At 43.3% G+C, this 24,302-nt stretch overlaps 1 protein-coding gene across 2 annotated transcripts in view; it reads left to right on the forward strand.

The window, feature by feature from the left end:
• The window catches only part of TENM4 (teneurin transmembrane protein 4), an 887,828-nt gene that overhangs the window by 702,870 nt on the left and 160,656 nt on the right, over positions 1–24,302 (forward strand). For both annotated transcript variants that reach the window (XM_049889686.1, XM_049889688.1), the window contains exons 16-17: positions 18,966–19,067; positions 21,113–21,307. In XM_049889686.1, the coding sequence (XP_049745643.1) occupies positions 18,966–19,067; positions 21,113–21,307 (297 nt within the window). The remainder of the gene's footprint in view (positions 1–18,965; positions 19,068–21,112; positions 21,308–24,302) is intronic.

A 24,302-nucleotide genomic window follows, 5' to 3' on the forward strand; every position in this document is an offset into this window, starting at 1 on the left:
CCTAGACTTCCCTGAGATGTTACTTCCTCTTCTGTGCTTTCTATGATTATTCATTGCAGGCACTTACTGCATTGTGAAGGAGTCCTGGTGGCATAATGGGTACACGCTCAGCTGCTAATCGAAAAGTCAGTGGTTCGAGCCTACCAGCAGTTCGGCAGGATAAAAGACCTGTCTATCTGATCCTGTAAAGATTACAGTCTGGGAAACCCTATGGGATTCTAGTCTGTTTTCTATAGGGTCACTATGAGTTACAATTGACTCAACAGTAACAACATTGCATTGTGACCCAGCTTTTTGTCACCCTATCAGACTGTGAAGTTCCTGAGAGGGCAGAGGCTGTGCCTTCAGTTATTGCTCAGTTCAACTGACCACTTGCTGTCCCTTGGCCATAAACTAGGAGCTGGGGCTCCAGAGGGATGTAGACCCACCATGGTGCTCCAGGCTCTTATTGCAGAGGAAGAGGCAGACATGGAGATAAATAACTGCAGTACAGTTCATAGTTATGAGCTGCCACGACAGCTTGGCGGAGTGCTGGAGGAGCTAGAGAAGGGAGCAATTCACTCTGTTAATCCCTGTATTTGGTTTTTGGTAACTAGTTGTTTGGGAGGCCTTACAGATTTGGTTTCTGTAATCTAGGACAAAGTATTTTGCTTCCCTAGGCCTCAGTTTTCCCCTCTGAAAAATGGGGATAATGATACCTAGTTTAAATGGTGATGATTATGGTGGTGGTGATGGCTATTATTAGTATTATCTTATTGGATGTCTGAATTCATTACTTCATTGTTAAAAAACTTGGATCTGCACAAGAAACTATGAAAAAGAAACTTAGATAGCATATAAATTTCATACGAATGATGTAACACAGTACCACAACATGGATGGTTTTAAAGAACAAGACTTTATTGTCTCACAGGTTTGGAGGCTAGTAGTCTTAATTCAGGATGTTGATAGGGCTATTTTCTTTCCAAACACTCTAGGGGCAGACACTTTCTTGTCTCCCCATTTCTGGTAGCCCCAGGTATTTATTGGCTTGTAGATGCATCTTCACTTGGCTGTCTTCTCATGTATATATCTGCGGCTCTTCTCCTCTTTCATTAGGTTGCTACTTAGATAGGATAAGGACCCACCCTACTCCCCTATAACCTCATGTTAACTGATTACATCTTCTAAGACCCTATTTCCAAACAAGAGCACATTCACAGGTGCAAAGTATCTTTTTGGGAGATACCATTCAAGCCATAGTAGGTTGAAAGAGAGGCCAAAGATTCTAGCACTCCTTTGACTTTCAGAGGGTATTCTCAGAAGTACTCTCTGCCCAGTATCTTTCTTTTAATGTACTAACCTGGTGGCTGAGTGTGAAGGTTGGGATTTCCCCAGGGTCTGAGAGGGAAGAGGGGTTATACTCAACCAACATTAATTGAAGATGCCCTCCCCAACCTCCCAAAAACCAGAGCATGGCAAACTGTCAGATAGCCAGAGTCCCAGCCACCTCACACCCAACCCTTCTGGAAAAGATCAGCACTTGCAGCCTCTGGAGCAGTGGCCTTCTGCCAGGAATGGAAGCAGAGGTGACAGAAAAGCTGTGCAGCCACTGACTGGGACAGAGATGCTGTCTCCAGAAGAGCAGAGCTCAGGATCAAGATGCCTTTTACCTAGGCCCCTGGAGGAGGCAGATGGCTCAGCAGGGAAGAGCCTGCTCCCTGGTAGGGTGCTAATCTGTTTTTCCTGCCTTATTTTACATCCTTCAGACCCAGCAAGCCCGACATTAGCCACTGCCACCCCCCAGTGTCCTTGAGTTTTACAGTGAGCAGGCCGTAGCGCTGGCTTTCCATGTTCATGCTCTGCCTTTGGCTGTTGGAGCCCACACCCTGGCTGTTGTTATTGACAAGGCCTTTTCATCAGAACAAGCTTCCCAAGGGGTTCAGGGGAGCAGCAACAGAGGGAAAGAAGGCAGGGGTTGGCCAGTATAAAGAGTGTTCATGAGAAATGTCCTCAGGGGGTTCTAGGAGTGGACTAGACCCTTAAAACTCATCCTCCACTGAAACGGGGCATAATATTTGGGAAATACTTGGCCATGCCATGCAGATGTGAGCTGAAAGGAAGCAAGAATTCAGTGGCACCACTACCTCCATGTGGCTACATTCCAATGTGTTTTAGTGTGTCATGCGGATGAAAGAAACATTATCTGAAATGGATTCATCATGTGTTGATAGTATAAGCCAGTAATACGGAGAGACTGTGTTGGAGCATTAATTGCCTCTTTCCCAGGCGGGAGCAGGACTCCCTCTTGTCCTGTTGTCATAAAGGGCACATACCTTAATGCACAGCATGCTGGGAGCTCCTGATGAAGGAGAAGGAGTGATCTGAGGTCAGCCTGGGAATAGCCAGGGAAAACTAACTTACATAGAAGCGTCCACCACCCCATGCCCACAGTCATTCATTTCTCTAATAACACCACCATGTGTCAGGTGCCTTATGTAGGCTGTCTTGTTTAAATCTCACCACAATACTCCAAGGTAGGTATAATCATTCCTATTTTACAAACAAGGAAATTGAGGTATGGAGAGATGAAGTAACTTACTCAAGGTCACACAGGAGGTGGTAGAGCAGGATTAGAACTCCTAGGGTCTCACTCTAAAGCCTGTGCTCTTTCTGTTTTATACCACACAGCCTCTCACTTGGTTTGTCCAGAATGGTTTTGCTGTGTTTGGTTTGTGTTTGACTTGGTTTTATTTTACCTACCACTGATGTGGGACACTTACTGCGAGCCTCATTAAATGCTTTACATGCCCTGTCTCATTTAACCCTGCAGCCCCTCTATGCTGTAGATGAGTAAGGAAACCAGGGTTCAGAAACACTAAATGATTTGCCCAAGTTTGCACAGTCAGTGAGAGTTACAGCTGGAAATCAAATGTAAGTCTGTCAGATTCTATAATTATACTCCATTATGGTTCGCGAAGTTCCAGCCAAGTGAAGTCATATCATACCAGAGGCGGGAATCAGCCCTGAGGAACTGAGAGGTCAGAAACTAAGCAAGAGGAGGCAAGGCCCCAGCTGACCAAGCCTGGGTCGTTAGTCACATTCCAGCCCAGTAGACAAGTAGACAGGAACCAGGGATTAGGGGGAGGGCTGGTCAGCCACAGAGGATCCAGAGATCTGTCTGGCTCTCTTCATTCCAAGCATGTAGAGAGTTGAGAGTAGGAGCTACACAGTACTTCCAAACCTCTCAAAGGGTAGAGAGGAAATGGCTCTGGAACGTGGACAGGCCAGCCTTTCACTGGCCAGGGAACTGGAGAGACTTCTACTTCAGGTCAGGCACAGGCAGGGACTAACATTTGTACTATAACGGAGAACAAAGGAGGCTTAAAGTCCTGCTGATGCCGGGGAATCAGAAGTGGCCAGAAGGTTCCATAAACTTCACAACTGCAGCAATTTCTCAGTTCCTTGCAAGATATGTAGCCCTATCTTTTTGCACTGGGTGGTTTCTGCCTAGAGGCCAAGGGGGCGATCTGTCCGGGTGACTAGAGCAACTATAACATATTTAACTTGAACATATAATTACATTACCATGATATCTGATAGGATTTGGTATCAAGCAGAAGTCAAACTTGGCCTCTGGCCCAAAGATACAGACCAAAATTATTATGTTCAGTGTTACCAAGTAAATAAATAAGGAAGAAATACTGCTCAAATCATTGTGTCACTGAACAACGCGCATTATAATTATTGTAAAGAAAAATCTACCGGAGTCCAAGAGTTTATCCATCTTTCTAATCAATTTATTGTGTTACATCCTGATAGAAGTAATTCAAGTACATAATTCACAGAAGTCATCTCGATAGCCCTTGCCAAAGAAAAGAGCTGGGGCCCTGTAAAACTTTATTACTGCGTGCTCCCCAAACGTGTGGTTAGTGCTGCATGGGGAGGAGAGAGCCCAGTACAGCATCTAGCTGAATGTAACAGGCCTAGAGGCAGAGACATGACAGTAAAGCCACATATCTGGGGAAATATTATAAAAATGAAATCTAAACTATGAAAAAAATAAGAAATCTGCAAGGAAGTAAGCAGCCACACAGATGTAGCCCAGCCTTAGGATCTGAGGCTGAACACGCCAAACCAAACCAAAAACCAAACCCAGTGCCGTTGAATTGCCCATTGTCGTTTGACATTTAACAAGTGTTGACTGAGCAACTACTCTAGGCAAAGCACTGTGCCAGCCACTGGGGCGGCACAGATAAGGGGGTGATTAGAAACGGAACACTTAACTCTTGGGAGTTTCCAGACTGCTGGAGGGAAAGGCCATATCCATAAATAACTTTAGCAATAGCGAAAGTTAGAGGTAAATTGCCATGAGTATTGACAGAAAAGGAGTGAGCTCATCTTGCTAGGAGGAATCTGGGGAGACTTCATGAAAGATATAATATTTAAATGGGACCTGATGGAGGGGTGGGTCTTGGACAAGCGGGTAAGGGAAAAAAGGACTTTCCTTGGCATTGGCCTGGTCAGGGAGGCTGAATAGGGTGTGAGGGTTCACATGAGGGTGGGAAGCAATTTGGCAGCAGAAACGGGACTTGAGGAGAGCCCTTGTGGCCATTGTGGCAAATAAGTTCATTTGGAAAGGGAGATTGGAGCCTTTAGCACCTGACTCAGAAATGTGGGCTTTCTCCTCTCCAATGTTTCCTAATTATAGTTTTGAAGATTATTTTTGACTAATTTTATCACAAAAAAATTATTTATTTTACTAAACTGGAAAAAATATAATTAGGTATATCAAACCATGATTTCATGGAATTTCTGTTTTAAATAAATTTGTTTAATAAAAAAAATACTAAGTAAGTAATAGAACGAACGATATGTGGCTATAGCAACAACATAAAAGGAGTATCCAAGTAAATGGCATTTGGGAAACAGCGTTCTAGACCCAGCATCATATATTCAGATGCCTCAAACAGACACGAGATAGCAGTATATGAAGAGTCGAGTCTGTGGTAGACCAGCAGTGTGGGGCTCCTCTAATGGAACGAGGTTGTTGCTGTGCTATATCTTCCAATTATTCTAGGCTGAATAGGGTGTGAGGAAAGGAAATAGGGTATGATTTTAAGGAAAATCAACATTAACATTTTTCTTTGAAATCTTCTTTTTAAAAAATACTGGCAACTAATTCAAACATTTTAAAACAAAAGTGTGTACAGTTTGTGACATCTACTCTAGGTGATAAGGAATAAGGCACTCTGTGGTCTGAAGAGACTCAATTTTATGATGATAACTCTGGCCTGCAGGTATGCCAAACCCATTGTTGTCAAGTCGATTCCGACTCACGGGGACCCTGTAGGACAGAGCAGAACTGCCCCATAGGGCTCCTGGGGAGCAGCTGGTGGATTTGAACCGCCAGCCTTTTGGTTAGCAACCATAGCTCTTAACCACTGCACCAGCAGGGCTCTGGCCTGTAGGTATAGGACAGACTGAATGGGGCAAGGTTGGAGGATGGAATCAAGTTAAAAAGCTGATGCAGTGTTTGCAAATCGTATATCTGATCAAGAGCTTGCATCCAGACAATAGCAATGGATTGAAAATCTTTTCTGCAAAGGACTATTTAGTAAGTATTTCAGGCTTTGCAGGCCATGTGGTCTCTGTGGCCTCAGAGACACAACCCAAGCCCTGAACTCTGCTGCTGTAGCACAAAAGCAGCCACACCCAAATGTAAATGAATGGGCATGCCTATGTTCCAATAAAGCTTTATTTGCCAAATCAGACTTAGGGCCAGATTTGGCTCCCAGGCCATAGTTTGCCAACCCCTGGTCTCTATACATCCTTCCAGGTTATCTAATCCTGACTTCTATGGGAACTATTTTCATACCTCTGCTATAAATAACTGTAGGTAACTGATAGCAATGAAAAATAATTCTTGTTTGTATACATGCAAATGAATTATGTCCAGCAGAGGGAAAACCCACTGCTGATGTGAAGAAAACCAGTTTTGCCTGCATTTCAGCGTTCATTTTAATATTCTTGATCTGTAAACATGTCTTCCTTTGCATTCTCTTTTGAATTGTTGGACATTACCAGGAAACCCTAGTGGTGTAGTAGTTAAGTGCTACGACTGCTAACCAAAAGGTTGGCAGTTCAAATCCACCAGGCGCTCCTTGGAAACTCTAATGGGCAGTTCTACTCTGTCCTATAGGTTTGCTATGAGTCAGAATTGACTCGGCAGCACTGGGTTTGGTTTTTTCTGGGTTATACCTTACCAGTTCTCTCATTAATGGGTTAAATAAAAGCTTTAACATTTAAAACAAAACAAAACAAAAACTGATTCAATGATCCAGACCAGAAGTAATATGGCCCTGGAAATTTCTGTTTTCCCAGTGAAGTCCAAGCCAACATGGGGTGTTTAACCTGCAGGTATCTAGGTCATCGTCACAAAGTTCTGTGCATTTTCAGACCTAACTATGCTGACTTAAAAAGGGTGGAGGGGGGCTTTGTTTTCTATGTGGTTTGTATAACAGTAGAGAGATTGGTAACAAGCCTAGATAAATGATGGCGAATAATTAGCAGCCCCCTCCACTCCCGCCCCACCTCCTTCGAGCCTGTTTCTGTTCTGCTTTGTCTGTCATCACAGAATAATTCAGCACAAAGTGTTGCTCGTTAGACGGAACTCTCTAGCCAGCAGCTGAGTTGAGCTTTTAAAAAACTGATTTCTTAAATAATTTGTTCCAAAGACAGACTTGACATGAAGCTGGCATGATGATCAGCAGGTCACTGCGTGGGAGGAGCAAAGATGATTTTTCTGGATCTAGCTCTTAATTCGACCCCCATTTTGCCCAGAACTGCTTTGCATTTCAAAAGACTGCCTGTTCTTTAAAAAAAAAAAATTTTTTTTTTAAGAGCTATTCAAATACTACCTCCTTGAGGACCAAGCCCTCCTCTTTGAAAGTGGCCCACAAGTTCTTTTGCATTCTTGCCTAGTTGAATCTTTCAGCCCTCTCTGATTTATTTTTTATATACCTGCATGTAAAATCTCAGCCTTTCTTCAAGACCAAAACTTCAAAAACCAAACCCTTTCCCATCAAGTCGATTCCTACTCATAGCGACCCTACAGAACAGAGTAGAACTGCCCCATACAGTTCCCAAGGAGCACCTGGTAGATTTGAACTGCCGACCTTTTAGGTTAGCAGTTGTATCTCTTAACCGTTACACCACCAGGTTTCCTCTTTGAGACCAGTGGTTCTCAAATGGCACCCATACCAACAGCATCACCTGTACCCTAAGCCAGACCTAAATCAGAAACTCTGGGGGCAGAAACCAGAAATTTGTGTTTTAAATGTACCCTGGAGGTGACTCTCACACAGGCTAAAATGTGAAAATCACTGAGCCTGTAGTGGGAAAGGAGTCCCTGGGTGGTGTGAGCAGTTAAACACTTGACTACTAGCCAAAAGGTTGGTAGTCCAAACCCACCCAGAGATGCCTCAGAAGACAGACCTGGCGATCTGCTTCCAAAAGGTCACAGTATGCATGGGATCATCATGAGTCGAAATTGACTCAACAAAAACTAACAACTAACAAAAATCATGGGAAAGGGAGTAAAATTACACTTCCTGAGCACTTTCTATGTGTCAGGAGCTTTATATATTGTGGTTTTATTTCATCTCCACAACAATTCACGATAGGTAAACTGAGACTCTGATATAATGAGCCTTAGAAGTAACAGAGTTGGAATTCAGACCCAGTCTACTTGACTCTCAAGCCCGAAGTCCAGAGCCTTTCTACCGCTCCTTGAGAATAAGGACCACACTTTGGGTCTTCCTAATGGCATCTAACAATGGAGTTAATGGAGACTGAAAAAAGAGTCAACTGAGAATGAATGATCAATGAGTACATAAATCAATTTTATTTTCTAAATATGATACAATTCTGAGTGGCTAGAACTGCATTTTGATTGTTGAATGCTCGTAGGCATGTTGTAAAACCAGAATTTCACTAAAAAACAAAATAGGTACTAGTTGGAATTTACTGCCCCTGGCAGCATCCTCTGTGTAGTTCTGATTCTATAACTGACTAGTAACTGGAGACAAAAGGAGTGAAATGAGCTTTTTTTTTTATTATTGTTTTGGCAGCTGTGGCTAAAGTAGAAGATTCCCTAGATTAGGTAGGAGTAGAAATCTAGTTTTAACACTAGCTCTGTCACTTAATTAGCTGCGTGAACTTGGGGCAAGTTCTTATCGTCTTAGTTTTGCCATCTACAAAGTAGTAGAATAACACCTTCTCTTCCTACATGCAGAGATACCATGAGGATCAAATAAAACTTAATGTAGAAATGCATTCCAGAACATTGAGTTCTGTCTGTACTTATCAGTTATCATCAAAAGCCTGCAAATGATCAGGTAGAACTGTGCCAAGGATTCTTTCAGTTTCAAGGAGCAAGAATGCATTCAGGCAATCTCAAGGCATGGCAGGTGTGGCAGTGGAGTAGTTTCAGAAAAGATTCACATGATTTGGAGTTAAAATAGACACTGAAAAAGTCTCTGGAAATCCAGGCACCCCCAGGGACTTCATTCACTCTCTTGCTCTCATGGGCTGAGTGGCCTCTTGCTCATGGTGTTTCTGCTTCTCTTTGAGCTTCAGCTCCATTCAGTCTCTCCACTGACAGAACAGCTTCCTCACTCCAGACTGCTTCCTCTTATCTTCACTTGGGCTCCCACATGGCTATAATGACCTTACTAGCCCTTCTCTTTCCATCATATCTTTTGATTTCCATTCCCATGACTAACTACCAAATTCGCTGGGTATTTTTTAGTTCAAATACTAGAGAGTGGAATACTGATTCTCCCAGATCCTGATTGTGCATCAGGCCATGTCATAGGGCACTGGTCAGCCTATGAATTTACTCTCCTTGGGTCAGGAGCTTGTTCTAGTCCAATCACCTGTTGCCAGTGAGAAGGTGGAGCCCCCTGGTCCATCCGTTTCTGCTGCTTAGGCGGGAGCTATGGACAAAGCATTGCTCCTCAAACATGTGAACACTCACCTTTCCTTTGAAGGTCCTTCTGCTTGTGAACAACACAGCACTTGTCAGTCTCATCACCGCTTTGTGTGTGTGTGCCTCAGCGGCCTCTCTGGAAGATGCTCACCGGGCGTGGCAGGAGACTATGCATGAGCCGTGTACTCTGGGAAAGGCAGCAGAACCAGAGCCAACAATGGGGACTCTGACATCTGTGAACATTGCTGCCAAGAGCCCAAGAAAAGAGGCTAGAACTGTTAGGCAGAGGCAGCCCCGGAGTCCTTCTGCTCTGTAGTTCTGTCCCTGTGTGGTCTGCCTCTGTGACTGGCTTGAGGCTCCTTTCACAGGTGAGAGGATAATGTGGTGCTAGTTTTCTGAGGATGCAGCAGAGAGGTTTGAAAAGTTAGGGTAAGCCCTCAACTAAGCAAACTTCTTTCCCCTCCTCAGACCGTAAACATGATAATTATTTACTAAGCTTTTTCATCTGTTGTACTTAAAATTTGGTTTCATTCATTGGATCACAGGATGTTAGACCTGATAGAGCACCCAAACCATCCACTTCACTAGAATAATTTCTGGCCCAGAGTAGATGCTCAGTAAATATTTGCTGAATAAATTTACTGGATTTTGTAGATGAAAAGAAAGGTCCAGAGAGAGGAAGGGACTTGGTCAAGGTTATCTAACAAGTTGGTAACAGGAGTGGAACTAGAACCCAAGTTTCTTGACATAGTCCAGGCATGTTCCCTTACACCCCGATACATAGTCATGGGATTTCAGGCTTGGAAACTTCCTTAAAGCTTATCATTAATCCCCTTATAATATCCCTGTTATTAATTTTCCCTCTCCTTGAATATATCCAGTGACTAGAAATACATAACCTCATCAAACCAAAAAATCATTACGTTTGCCATCAAGTCAATTCAGACTCATAGTGAACTGCCCCATAGGGTTTCCAAGGAAAGGCTAGTGGAGTCAAACTGCCAACTTTTTGGTTAGCCCCCAAGCTCTTAACCACTGTTAAGGTTAGATAATGCATTCATTTAGTCATCCAACTAACAAACATTTATCAAACACCTGTTTGGAGTCAGGAATGATACTATTTATGGGAGATACAGAGATGAATAACACATTTCCTGCCCTCAAGAAATTTACCATATTTTGGAGGCTACACACACATCAGTAGAATTTAACCCAATATGTTGGTTATGACTCATAGCAACCCCATGCACAACAGACTGAAACACTGCCCGGTCCTGTACCGTCTACACAATTGTTGCTATGCTTGAGCCTATTGTTGCAGCCACTGTGTCAGTCCGTCTTGTTGAGGGTCTTCCTCTTTTTTGCTGACCCTCTATTTTACCAAGCATGATGCCCTTCTCCATGATCCCTCCTGATAACATGTCCAAAGTATGTGAGATGTAGTCTTGCCATCCTTGTTTCTAAGGAGCATTCTGGCTGCACTTCTTCCAAGGCAGAATTGTTGGTTCTTCTGGCAGTCCATGGTATATTCAATATTCTTTGCCAACACCATAATTCAAAGATGTCAGTTCTTCTCTGGTCTTCCTTATTTATTGTCCAGCTTTCACATGCATATGAGGCAATTGAAAACATCATGGCTTGGGTCAGGCGCACCTTAGTCCTCAAGTTGACATCTTTGCTTTTCAACACTTTTAAGAGGTCTTTTGCAACCAATTTGCCCAATGCAATGTCTTTTGATTTCTTGACTGCTGCTTCCATGGCTGTTGATCGTGGATCCAAGTAAAACGAAATCCTTGACAACCTCAATCTTTTCTCCCTTTATCATGATGTTGCTTATTGGTCCAGTTGTGAGAATTTTTGTTTTCTTTAGGTTGAGGTATAATCCGTACTGAAGGCCATGCTCTTTGATCTTCATCAGTAAGTGCTTCAAGTCCTCTTCACTTTCAGCAAGCAAGGTTGTGTCATCTGCATAATGCAGATTGTTAGTGAGTCTTCCTCCAATCCTGATGCCCCATTCTTCTTCTTAAAGTCCAGCTTCTCGAATTATTTGTTCAGCATACAGATTGAATAGGTATGGTGAAAGGATACAACCCTGACACACACCTCTCCTGACTTTAAACTTTGCAGTATCCCCTTGTTCTGTTCAAACAGCTGCCTCTTGATCCATGTACAGATTCCTCATGAGCATAATTAAGTGTTCCAGAATGCCATTCTCCACAGTGTTATCCATAATTCGTTATGATGCATACAGTCAAATGCCTTTGCATAGTCAATAAAACACAGGTAAACATCTGGAAAAGGACATAATGCTTGGCAAAGTACAGGGTCAGCGGAAAAGAGGAAGACCCTCAATGAGGTGGATTGACACAGTGGCTGCAACAGTGGGCTGAAGCATAACAAGGATTGTAAGGATGGCACAGGACTGGGCAGTGTTTCGTTCTGTTGTGCACAGGGTCGCTATGAGTCAGAACCGACTCGACAGCACCTAACAACAACAACAACAAACATCTTTTTGGTGTTCTCTGCTTTCAGCCAGGATCCATCTGACATCAGCGATGATATCCCCGGTTCCACATCCTCTTGTAAATGTGGCCTGAATTTCTGGCAGTTCCCTGTTGATATACTGCTGCAGCTGCTTTTGAGTGATCTTCAGCTAAATTTTGCTTGCACATGATAATAATGATATTGTTCAATAATTTCCACATTCAGTTGGATCACATTTCTTGGGACTAGGCATAAATATGTATCTGTTCCAGCCAGTTGGCCAGGTAATTGTTTTCCATGGACAAGTGAACACTTCCAGCACTGCATCCATTTGTTGAAACATCTCAATTGGTATTCTGTCAATTCCTGGAACCTTGTTTTTGCCAGTGCCTTGGTGCAGCTTGGACTTCTTCCTTCAGTACCATCAGTTCCTGATCACGTGCTACCTCTTGAAATGGTTGAACATCAACCAATTCTTTTTGGTATAGTGACTCTCTATATTCGTTCCATCTTCTCTGGATGCTTCCTGCATCATTTAGTGTTTTCTCTGTAGAATCCTTCAGTATTGCAACTCGAGGCTTGACATTTTTCTTCAGTTCTTTCAGCTTGAGAAATGCTGAACATGTTCTTCCCTTTTGGTTTTCTATCTCCAGGACTTTGCACATGTCATCATAACACTTTGTCTTCTCATTTGTTCAGCTCTTTTACATCATCATTTTTTTTCCTTTTGCTTTAGCTACTCAGCATTCAAGAGCAAGTTTCAGACATCCATTTTTTTAACCCAGTATAGTAAGTGGTATTCTGCTCTGAGTCTTGGAAAGTTCTTTTTGAACCAAGTTTATTTCCCAAGGACTCTAGTTCTTACTCATTGGACCTAGGTCAACCTATTAAGGCCACAAAACAGTCTAATCCTTACTCCATGTAATAGGTCTTCTGATATTCTAAAGCAGAGATCATAGTAAGCTAAATTCCAAATCCTTTCAAGCATTTTTTTATTTGAAATGTGGTTTCAAGTTCTTTCTTATGTTTGGTTGCTCTTCAGTGAACATGCTGCAGTTTATCTTAGTCTCTTAAATGTGGCTCCCAGATGTGAGCTGCTGAACTCCAAATTTGGTCTGAGAGTGTTATGCAAAGTTGAGCTTCCTATCACTCCATTCTAGGCATTGTACATCTAAAAATAAAGGACAGGAAAACAATAGCTTTGTTGTCTACCAGGAGTGTTCTCTTGAGTCCAATTGTTCTGCCTTACCTAATTCTTGACTTTCTTCCTCCATTTCTCCCTTATAATCCTGCTCAGTTTCTCAGTAAAACAAACATTATTGAGTACTTCCTTCGTGTTTAGCACTTGCCGGACTTTTTGGAGAACCAGATTTGGTGCCTGTCTTCAAGGAGCTCACAGTATTATTGAAGAAATTTGCTTTGCCCCCCAAAGAACAATTAACAGAGATCCAAGACTGAATATAATGGAGACAACGTTGTTCCTAGACCCTTTCTTTGAGCTGTTCTTAATAGTAGTTGAGACTTCTGGGTATGATTGAAAACAGATCTCCCAGTTCAAAATGCCAGTGCAGAACTGGCTTCAAGCCCAGGCTGTCAGTGGCTTTGTCAAATTTTTGTCATTGCGTTGACCTAGACTGTCGCAGACTGAAGACCTTTGAATTCCATCATCTGCAAAGAAAGCTGGGCGCCTACACGGACTGACACCTCACAGGCCATGGAACAGCTTTCTAGCACCTGGCACCTGCCCAGTGCCAATCTAAAGTGCACAGGGGGAAAAGTTCTCTCAGATGTTGGCATGAGTCTGCCTGTGTTTGGGCTTCTGGGAAACAACGGTTTTAATTTGCTTTGACAGCGCTTTCCCCCAGGAGAAAATTTACCAAAACACCTTGTCTTCTTCACATGCAGGAACATCGCTTGTTTGCTTTCTCGTTTTTACTGTGGAAAGTTTCTATGTATTTTGTATGGATGTGTGTTTACCTCCAATAACCCACATTTCCTTGTTTGGATTTATTAGACCAAGTTGTTTTAGTTCATCAATGGAAGGCATGTGTGGCCCAGGGTCACTGACCCTTCCTTAAAACCAAACTATAAACTCTGCCAGGTCCCGGGCAAACCTCTTCACATGCACAGCATTACCCTATTTGCTCTTCAGAACACCCTTTGAGGTGAGTGCTATTATTAACTCCACCTCAGAGATGAGGAAACTGCTGTTTAGAGATGACTTGTCCACATAGCTAGTCAGAGGCAGCCTGGCTCCAGAGCCTACCCTTTCAACCAGCCACCCTACCACAAGCCTTGGGTTCATGTAGAACTTGGTGCACTTACCAGATTCGCCCTTATCCGCTCTGTGACCTTGAGAAAGTTGCTTAATTCAGCTCTCAGACTCCATGTGAGACTATCAAATGGTGGCAAAGGTACCTATTGTTCCTGATTATTGTAAGGATTAAATTAGAATAATGTAACTTTTATAGTTCCATCTGAGGGAATGAGAGGATCTCTCTCTCAGACCTTTCCTTCAACCTTTAGTTACTGTAGAATTAAATCCTAGCTCTGTTATCTATTTGTTTCCCTCTTTTCTTTTGGTTGCCAAAATAAATCTAATCCTATCTCAGGAACAAAGGGATGGAATGGATGTAGCCTGAAGTATAAATTACACTAGCTGCAGTCAAGGTGATGTATCCAGTCATACAACTGGCTAATGGCTGTCCTGGTGTCCATGTTCCTTCCTTCTTGCTCATCACATTAGCATCCTTTCTGTTACAAAGCAGCCAAGAGGCGGCATCAGAGAGTGGATCTCTAGTGGGAAATAAGTGGACCTTGGTTCTTCAACTGGATACTCCCAAAGAGTTTCTAGCATTTCTGTTTTACACCTGAAGCAGAGACAACAGAACAGAGGAAGGAACTGTAGGGTGGAAACACAGGATCCTATTTAGCTGGGACATATCACAGGGCAACGAGACATAGAGGAGGTCCTGGGCGGGGGCAGGGGATAAGTAAGCAGAAAGGAGAGACTGAGGAGGGCTCTGACCTCATCCACACAGCTGGTTCCTTCTGTCTTTCGTGCTGAGATCCAACATCAAGTTTCCATGACTACAGAGGTTTGCCTGCTCAGACCAGGGCCAGAGACAGGCGTACTCATATCATGGTAAGCTGACTGAGGAGAAAAGCCACCTCTCCCCTTCCAGTTAATTTCTCCTGTGAAACATGAACCCAGTAGGCAGGTGGGTTGCCCTGGTAGTCTTCCTCCAGGCAGGTTTTTCTTTTCTCGGTGGTCTCTCCCTGTTTCCTACAACATGAGGCTTCAGGATTGCAAAAGACAAAAGCAGAAGGTGGCAAACAAAGGTAGGCTTTCTCAGGCAGCAACCCTACACTCAGGAGGACATAATTATCAACTATAACCATTTTTCACCTTGACATGGGATCTTAATGATTTGTTTCTGGGAAAGAGTTGTAAGCAGACTAAATGGGGCATTGAGGTGGGATTCCCCGAGTCCTCTGTGGTTTCCTGTTTCCCTTATCTCCTCTGGGAAGGAATACTGTTGTCTTTTCTTCCTTCTGCAGATGCACTTTTGTATCTCAAGCAATATCTTGTTCAACATCGAGAGAACATGCCCATTTCAACACATGTCCAGGAATGAGCTAAGGAAACATTTAAATTCTACATTCTGATATTTATGAAAGGAAAAACAAGTTTCTGAACATCAGATTTCCTACCAGCGTCCACTGGTATGATAGAAAAAAAAAAATCTGGAAAAAAGGCCCCAGTTTTCCAACATACACCCAATTATGAAAATCAGTTAGCCATAGACAGCTGAATTTTTAATTTAGACCTGCACAGATCTGAAGGCCCACTTTCTGCTGAAAGATGGCAGCTGCAGATTGAACACGAGCAAAGCGGGAGAGACTGTAGGGAGAAGAAATTCACCAAACACTAACAGGGAGCATACAATGTATTTATGCAATGAAGTTCACACTTCTCCCAATGAGTGTCACTTCTGCACTAGAGTTTAGCATAAAGATATATGGTCGATGGAGACTCATAATTCGTGGGATCCCAAGTGGACCCCAGGTTGCTAAAATATTTCCAAGTGGAAGAAAAACGACATACATAAACATTTCATCAAAAGAAAATATTCTCCAAATGACGCCCTTCTACTTCCTTATTGCCACCTTAAAATTATTCCCTGTCTCCGAAAACTTCTGCCTTCGCCAACACCAACAGCCTGGGGCAAGTTTTGTCGCAAACAGGCTTCTATTCTGTCGGATTTAGCAACCAACACTATACCCAGTCACAGAAAATACATTTTCCTCACTTTTTCACTGTGAAGACTTTGACAGATGATAAACAGGTTTGTATCCTGCAGACTTCGTAAATCAGAATCTAGAAAGTGTGAAACATTATCTGCAGTTGATCCTGTTAAAAATGTAACTGATAATTATAGTGATCTTTTTAGGAGACATTTTTTTTATACCGTTGAGTTTCGGAAGGCCTAAATTATAGAATTTTAGATCTGGATGGGATCTCTGAGATCATCTAGTTTAATTCTTTCAGTGAGAGCAATAAAGATTTATTAAGACTCTTCTGTGGACTGGATACCAAGGCAAATACATACATGAATAAACTCAGTTTCTGCCTCCAGGGAGTTCACAGTCGAGGAAGTAGACTACATGGTGCTTTAATAGGGGGTGAAGGAAAAAGAGTCCTGTGAGTGGCTTAGCCTGTTTTAAGAAATCAGGAAGGTTTCTCACGGGAGGTGACATTGGAACTGGATTTGAAAGAAGGAATAGGAGTTGACAAGCAGGGAAGTCTGGGAGGAGCAAGTGCAAGGATGACGAAACAGGTACAGAAAGGTCAAGTGATATGGTCAAGGTCCCACAGCCATTTAGTAGCAGAACAAGACTGAGAACCTAGGTCTCCTGCCTGTCTGTCCTGTACTCCTGCAACACTGCGGGTGAAGCCAACCTTTCGATTGTCAAATTAACCAGTAGCTTTAAGTGAAAATAATCTTGCCTTAAGCTTCACTCAAAATTCTTGTTTTAAAAGGTATTCAAAATGAAATTCTTATGTTTTAAAAGATCTTCTCTCTGTCTGTCTCTGTCTCTCTCTATATATATGCATATATTTTTGTTTTGTTTTGTTTTAAGTGTTCAGGAAGTCACTGCCGGTTTAAAGAATTAGGAACATGGGTTCTGTTGGGCAAAACCAATGGAGAGCAGAGATGCTTGGGGCCCTGGCTTATGAGCCTTGGCTCTGCTCATGTCCAGAAATGAGGCCACGTGTTGTTCTTAACTCTGTGTTAATGTAAAATACTGCTTGCTTTTTTACATTCCAACATTGAATCAGTGCAATTTCCCATTCAGTAAATGAACTACACATTTGGGCCCTTTTTCCAAACTTCTTAAGTTGTTTCCAAGTTAATATTGGCAGACATCAGGAAAAGACCTTTCCTGAAAGTACGCCATGCTATGAATGCCATCCACTTCCTCCCTACCTATCCATTCTTCAAGCCCACCTCTTGTGAGAAGCCTTCCCTCTGCTGATTTTGCCCCATTCAAGTGGCTATTGCATTGGCCATAAGTGCTTTGCTGCATGTAAGGCTTATTCCCCTTGCCTCCAGATGTCTTTTCCTCCAGTTGATCTCATTATAGAGTCATTGAATTTTAGAACAGGAAATCTGTCCTAGAAATTATCTGTGCCATCACCTTTGTTTCACATATAAGGAAGATGAGGCCTACAGAGGGGAAGTGAGTTGCTTTAGGTTACCAAGTGTAGTGTTAAGAGTGTGGTACTTGGAAGAATGGACCCCAGATCCAGGTTTCATTCCCTCCAGGCAGACCTACTTTCATGCCCCATGATGGTGCCAGTGACAAGTTTATTGTCTCAGTCTCCCTTTTAGACTGCAACTTTCTTTTAGGCAAGGCTTGTGTCTTATATGGTAATATCGCACTTAATGGAGGCCTTAATCTTGGCTTTATGACTTATAGTTGTGAATTAAGACAACAGGTGAGTCTTTAATTTTGCTCCACCTAATGTTTTCCTCTGCTTTCAACTCTTCTGCTGACTTGCTGTGTGACCTGGACAAGTCACTAGCCTTCCTCTGGGTCTCAGTTTCCTTCTCTGTTAAATTAGAGCACTGGACTAGATGGTCTCTTGGATCCCAGCAAGCTCTGAAAGTTCTAGGATTCTCTACATTCCAACTGGATTCTTTGCTGCCTGTAAGATGAGCCTCACTGTCCCACAGATAAGCTCCATTCATTTCCTAGCTCCTGCTATGATATGCAATGAGCTCCTTCAAGGCTCAGATAGCGTGATATCACAGAAAAATATTGGCGTCTAAAGACTTGGGTTCAAATCCTGGCCCCATGACTTATTATACAAAAGTCACTTCATTCCTCTCAGCCTCATCCCCTCCCCCCGCCCCATCCCTTTTTGGTAAAATAGCAATAGCAGTACATGCTTGTCAGATTTGTTCTGAAAATGAAATGAGACAAATTTTATGGAAATGTGTGGCACAAAAAGGCATTCCATGTATAATTTCTTCTTTGTTCCACATCTAGCATTTCTGAGAAATGAGCTGTTCCAAAGAAACACCTTTTCCAGATAACAGGTTTACTAACTTGAGCTGTAAAACATTGACTAATTTTTGATGAAAATCTTCCTGACGTGGGTCTTATATTTACTTGGCATGTCACACATTGTATACCAAAGATATTAGGAAGAGTTAGAGAAGGTAGCCTCCCTGTAAAAGGTGGGCATGATACCAGATGGATGCAACTAGGACAAGGGAATGTGACAGAAGATTGCCCTGCTCTTTGAAAAAGCTTGGATTTTTCTCACTGGGGAAAATGGGGAGCCATCAAAGCGTTTTAAGCAGGGGAGTGACAGGATCAGATTTGTTTCAGAGAGATTACTCAGCCTGCTGGGTGGTGAATGAATTAGGGTGGCAAGCAAGAAAGGAAGCTAGGAGACCAGCCACCAGGCTGTTGTAGTGGTCCCAGTGAGAGATGGTAGGGACCTGGATTGATATTTGAAAAATCAGAGATGGACAAAGACACATTTGCTAATGCCCAGTAGCTTTATGAAAGAAAAAATTAATGGAAATAATATCAGCCCATTGTGAGAAAAATGAAAAACACAGAAAAATATAAAGACCATGAGACTCACCCGGTAACCTGCCACCCAAAGTTAACCACTGTTAACAGGTAAAACAATTTTTGCCCAGTGTTTTTTTAGCTGAAGGATTTCTAATGCGTTCGTAGATACAAATTTGACGTAAAAAATGTGGTTCACACAGATGTTTTCCAGAGCACATCTTTTAATGTCAATTGAGATGTACCTCAGTAAGCGTAAAAATAGTAACCTAATTATTTATTCTATTGGTTTCTTTCAGTGACCAGGTCAGAATAGCTCAAATGTGTGAGCCTTGGTTAACCTGAGGTTCCACTCATGGGCCTTCTGTTTGGGTAAAGTAGTTTCTGTTTTCAACGTCCTTCTCATTTCTTTCCCCAGAATCCGTGGATAACTGTCCCAGCAACTGCTATGGCAATGGAGACTGCATCTCTGGGACCTGCCACTGCTTCCTGGGTTTCCTGGGCCCTGACTGTGGCAGAGGTGAGAACACTGTATGTGGTCTTGTGATTGCCACTCCCAGAGCCCCTACAGCAGTCTCAGGTTCCACTCCTCAGGGCAAGTACAGAACCCCAGGCCACCTTCTGACTTGCAGAGAAGGATCCCAAGGGCCTTCATCAGAAGCTCTTCCAGGGTGGTCTTCGGGCAGATTTGTGGATCTGTCAGCCATTCTTATCAACATGTGGATGATTAGGGAGACCAGGAAGGGAGAGTGTTTACGGGGGTAGCCCCTGTAATTTAGTATCCATTCTGAGGGTGGCAGTGGGGTCTTGAAGTACTCAGCACTTACCTTTACACAGTGTGATTTCTGTCTTGCCTTGTCCAGAGGGATCCGAGGGGCTGTTCCTTTACTCCCTTCTAATAGTGCAGACCAAAATCTTGGCTAAGACCACCAAGGAGAGACTTGGAACGCTTCTCCACACAGAATTCCAATTTTGCCTGATATTTGGGCACATATAGTGCTAATGATAACCACTACTGAGATAGTTTAGAAGGCTGCCCAGGATCCACCGTGTGCTTTGGCTTTCATTTTTGCCCTGAAGAATTAACAAGGAACATGCCAAAGGAGATTCTGAGAACTAGGCACTCCCCATGCAGAGCTAAAATGGCTCCTTCTTTCAGTTTTTCTCCTTTTCACTCACTCAGCAGACATTTGATTCATGCCCATTCAGGCCTAGTGGGTCCTGTGCCAGGCACTGGGGTTACAATGAACAAGACACGATCCCGGGAGCCTGCAGCCTGGTCTGAGAGACAGACAAGTAAATAGACTCTTACAAAGCAGTATGTGAAATATACCGTAACAAGGCTAAGTACAGGGAGATTCTCTCAGCATAGAAGAGGGGAGGCTGTCTCAGTTTGGAAAGGGATGAAGATTATAAAAGGCTTCCTAGACAATGTGACATTTGAACCAAGCCCTGATGCTTTTTTTTTTTTTTTTTTGTAGTAGTTCATCAGTAGAAGGCAGAGATGGGGGTTCCGAGTGGAGGGAGCAGTGCCCTGCAGATACCGTACTGGGATACTGCCTTGGGGGTTCTGCGTATTCTTCATAATGTAAAATAGACTCAGTTTGAGGCAGTAAGAGCTAGCACCCTGAGGAAGCACAGTGATTACCTGCTGAGTGCTTTAAAAAGGAAAGAAGCCAGGTGGGGGTCAGGAGATGGTGCTGCAGAGAGAAGAGATGAGTCATCCCTTGTAACAAGAATTACTGTCTCATCCCATATGCACTTGAAGAGTCATGTATAAAACAGCCTTATTGTATCCCAGTAGGATTGGTAGGTACTTATAGCACAATACAGTATAATTTATTTCTATATAGTGTCCCTCGTACAGATGATCATAAAACCCTTTACACTAAGAGGCAGAATGGAAAGATAATACTTTAAAGAGCCAAGTGAGACTCAGTATGATGGAGCCCTTGTGGCGTAGTGGTTGAGAGCTCAACTGCTAACCAAAAGGTTGGCAGTTCAATTCCACCATCCACTCCTTGGAAACTCTATGGAGCAGTCCTCCTTGGTCCTATAGAGCCACTATGAGTCAGAATCAACTCGATGGCAGCGGTTTTTTTTGTTGTTGTTGTTGTTGTTTAATTCTTGTATGGGGGCAGTGATGTATGGGGCTTGAGTAGAGGCCTGGAAGACAAGAAAGCTGAAATTTGCTGGGTAAAAACAACAGTAAGTGGTGCTGCGGATGAGGTATAGGGAAGTGGAGTGCTGTTCTCAGGAAGGGTGGAGAAGGAATTTGAGACAGGTAGGAGGCCCAGCCACTGTCTCTTCCATTGAGAACAAGGAATAGATTGAAGCTTCCTATCTAAGGCTTCTAGCAACCACTATACTACATCAGCAACATGAAGGGTGGGGAAAGCGACATTCAGGGAACACGAACTCTGTTGGGCACTTTCACGGACAATCCCAGACGTGTTTAAACTGGAATGAAATGCAAAGCAATTGAGGCTATTGGTCAAGCCAGGGAGGAGAGAATGGAACAAAGGCTTTGATTCATGCCAGGTTTCCTGTCCTGTCTCCCCCAAGCCTCCTGCCCTGTGCTCTGTAGCGGGAATGGCCAATACATGAAGGGCAGGTGCCTGTGCCACAGCGGCTGGAAGGGTGCTGAGTGTGATGTGCCCACCAACCAGTGTATCGACGTGGCCTGCAGCAACCATGGCACCTGCATCATGGGCACCTGCATCTGCAACCCGGGCTACAAAGGCGAGAGCTGTGAGGAAGGTAAGACTTGTGAACAGGCAGCTCCAGCACCTTCCTCTGAGGTAGAAGACTGTACACAGTGCCAAGAGCAGAGGAAACATCCTGAGCTGCCCTGTGAGCCCCCATCCCCAAGCCAGGAACTCAGCCAGCAACACCAATCCACAGGAAGAAGACAGATAAATCAGGGTTCTGGTCAGAAAAAGAAAAGAGAACTCTCATTTATTGAGCCCTTACCACATACAAGGCTCTGTGAAGCCTCATACCATTTATCTCATTTTAACCCTATTTGTTGTTGTTGTTGTTAGGTGCCATCGAGTCAGGTCCGACTCATAGCAACCCTATGTACAACAGAACGAAACACTGTCCGGTCTTGCGCCAGGCCCACAATCGTTATGCTTGAGCCTGTGTTGCAGCCACTGTGTCCATCTCTTTGAGATCTTCCTCTTTTTCATTGACCCTATACTTTACCAAGCATGATGTCCTTCTCCAGGGACTGATCTCATGTCCAAAATATGTAACATGTAGTCTCCCCATCCTTGCTTCTAAGGAGCATTCTGGTTGTACTTTTTCCAAGACAGGTTTGTTCATTCTTCTGGCAGTCCACAGTGTATTCAATATTCCTTGCCAACACCACAATTCAAAGGCATTATTTCTTCTTCTGTCTTCCTTATTCATCGTCCAGCTTTCCCATGCATGTGATGCGATTGAAAATACCATGGCTTGGGTCAGGCGCACCTTAGTCTTCAAGGTGACATCTTTGCTTTTCAGCACTTTTAAAGAGGTCTTTTACAGCAGATTTGCCCCATGCAGTGCATCTTTTGATTTCTTGACTGCTGCTTCCATGGCTGTTGATTGTGGATCCAAGTAAAATGAAATCCTTGACAACTTCAATCTTTTCTCTGTTTATCATGATGTTGCTTATTGGTCCAGTTGCGAGAATTTTTGTTTTCTTTATGTTGAGGTGTAATCCATACTGAAGGCTGTGGTCTTTGATCTTCATCAGTAAGTGCTCCAAGCCCTGTTCACTTTCAGCAAGCAAGGTTGTGTCATCTGCTTAACACAGGTTGTTAATGAGTCTTCTTCCAATCCTGATGCCCCATTCTTCTTCATATAGTCCAGCTTCTCGGATTATTTGCTCAGCGTACAGATTGAATCCTGACATACACCTTCCCTGATTTTAAACCATGCAGCACCCCCTTGTTGTGACTGAACAACTGCTCTTGATCTATGTACAGGTTCCTCATGAGCACAATTAAGTGTTCGAGAATTCCCATTCTTCACAATGTTATCCATAATTTGTTATGATCCACACAGACGAATGCCTTTGCACAGCTTAACTCTATTAGAGAAAGGTAATCATCTCGATTTTACAGTTGAGGAAAGTGAGACCCAGAGAGTCAAGTGACTTGCTCAGGGTCACATGACCAGTAGATGGCAGAGCTTGGTCTAAATCCAGTCTTCCTAGCTTCATAACTCTAGTTTTTTTCCAACCCCCTGTCAGCTCATCTGCTCTCTTCCTTCCTCCATTTCTGAAGTCTGATTTTATTATAGACCTCCAAATTCTGCCTTCGTTTTTGACACTCCTGTATGCGTGTTCATGTGTATGGCTCTTAGGTGCCCATAAGCCTGTCTCCTTCCTTCATGAAATAAATATATGCCTGGGTAGACTGAAGCTGCCAATTTAACAGTGACACTTGATGTTAGTTTACCTGTTGGAAAATATAACCAGGTGAGGTAAGTAACTACTCCTGTTTCACAAATGACAAAACTGTGGCCCAGGGAAGGGCAGTGACATGCCCATGGTCATAGAGCTAACTAGTAGCAGGGTAGGGATTCAACCCAGGTCTTTTTACTTCAAATCTAGTACTGTTTCTTCTTGACTGCATGGAATTCCAGACGAAAGGAGGAGCCTTATTCGTAAACAATACGCAGTAGCATTTAAGAGTACACATTCTGAAATCCAATGTAGGTTTGAGTCCTGACTCTGACCTCAGTTCCTTTATCTGTAAAATAGAACTATCTCCCTCAAAGGGCTATTGTGAAGATTAAATTAAATGACTATGTAAAGCACATAATAAAGGCGGCCTCGTGGCACAGTGGTTAAGCACCCAGCTGCCAACCGAAAAGTCAGTGATTTGAACCCACCAGCTGCTCCATGGGAGAAAGATGTGACAGTCTGCTTCTGGGAAACCCCCTGGGGCAGTTCTTCTCTGTCCTGTAGGGTCGTTATGAGTCGGTATTGACAGCAATGGGTTTAAAGCACATAGATCAGTATCTGCCTCATAGTAAATGCTCTATAAACCTTAGCTACTATTATTATTACTAGGTGGCGGTAGTTGTCGTTTTCTGGGGACCATTGAAGTACATTTCCTGTTTCACCCCACTCACTTTATCAAGTCTTTTGAAATGGATGGACTTCAGCTTTTGAAATTGACGGATAAGTTTGTGCACGGGTTGTTAGCTCCCATTCTCCAAAGTCTGGGGCCCTGGCATCTTCCCTCGTGGGTGAAACAGGCGTCTACAGAGAGCTAGCCTTCTAACCTCATTTGGTATTTAACAGAAAACCCCCTCTTAAGACATCATTTTGTCTTAAAAAGGGAGAGAGAGAGACAGAACGAATGTAACAGACCTATTTTCCAAGAGTGGGGAACAGGAAGGGATTAATGTCTGAGAAGCGTTGCCTCTCCAAGACAGGCCATACAAACCCCAAGTGTGACTGGAAGCTCCTGATTCAGACCTATTAACTTTGATGGGGATTACTTTGGGCTGTCTGAAAGAGGAGGCCTGTAAGCCCCTCCAAAAAAGGGACTTTCTGTTTTCTAATCTTGACAATGGTGACCTTCATCTGCTTTTGTTTTTATTTTAGTCGCTCGAGGCGAAGGCCCTGAGAAGGAAAGAAAAACAAAAGAGAGATTCTACTTGAAACTGTGGGGCTCTTCCACCCCCAACCCCACCAGTGTTGTGTGGGCTGGGAAGCAGGGAGTTGTCCTTCCCCAGATAACCCAGCACTGGACAG

The sequence above is a fragment of the Elephas maximus genome, chromosome 7, assembly GCF_024166365.1.
Source record: "Elephas maximus indicus isolate mEleMax1 chromosome 7, mEleMax1 primary haplotype, whole genome shotgun sequence".
Classification (NCBI taxonomy): domain Eukaryota; kingdom Metazoa; phylum Chordata; class Mammalia; order Proboscidea; family Elephantidae; genus Elephas; species Elephas maximus.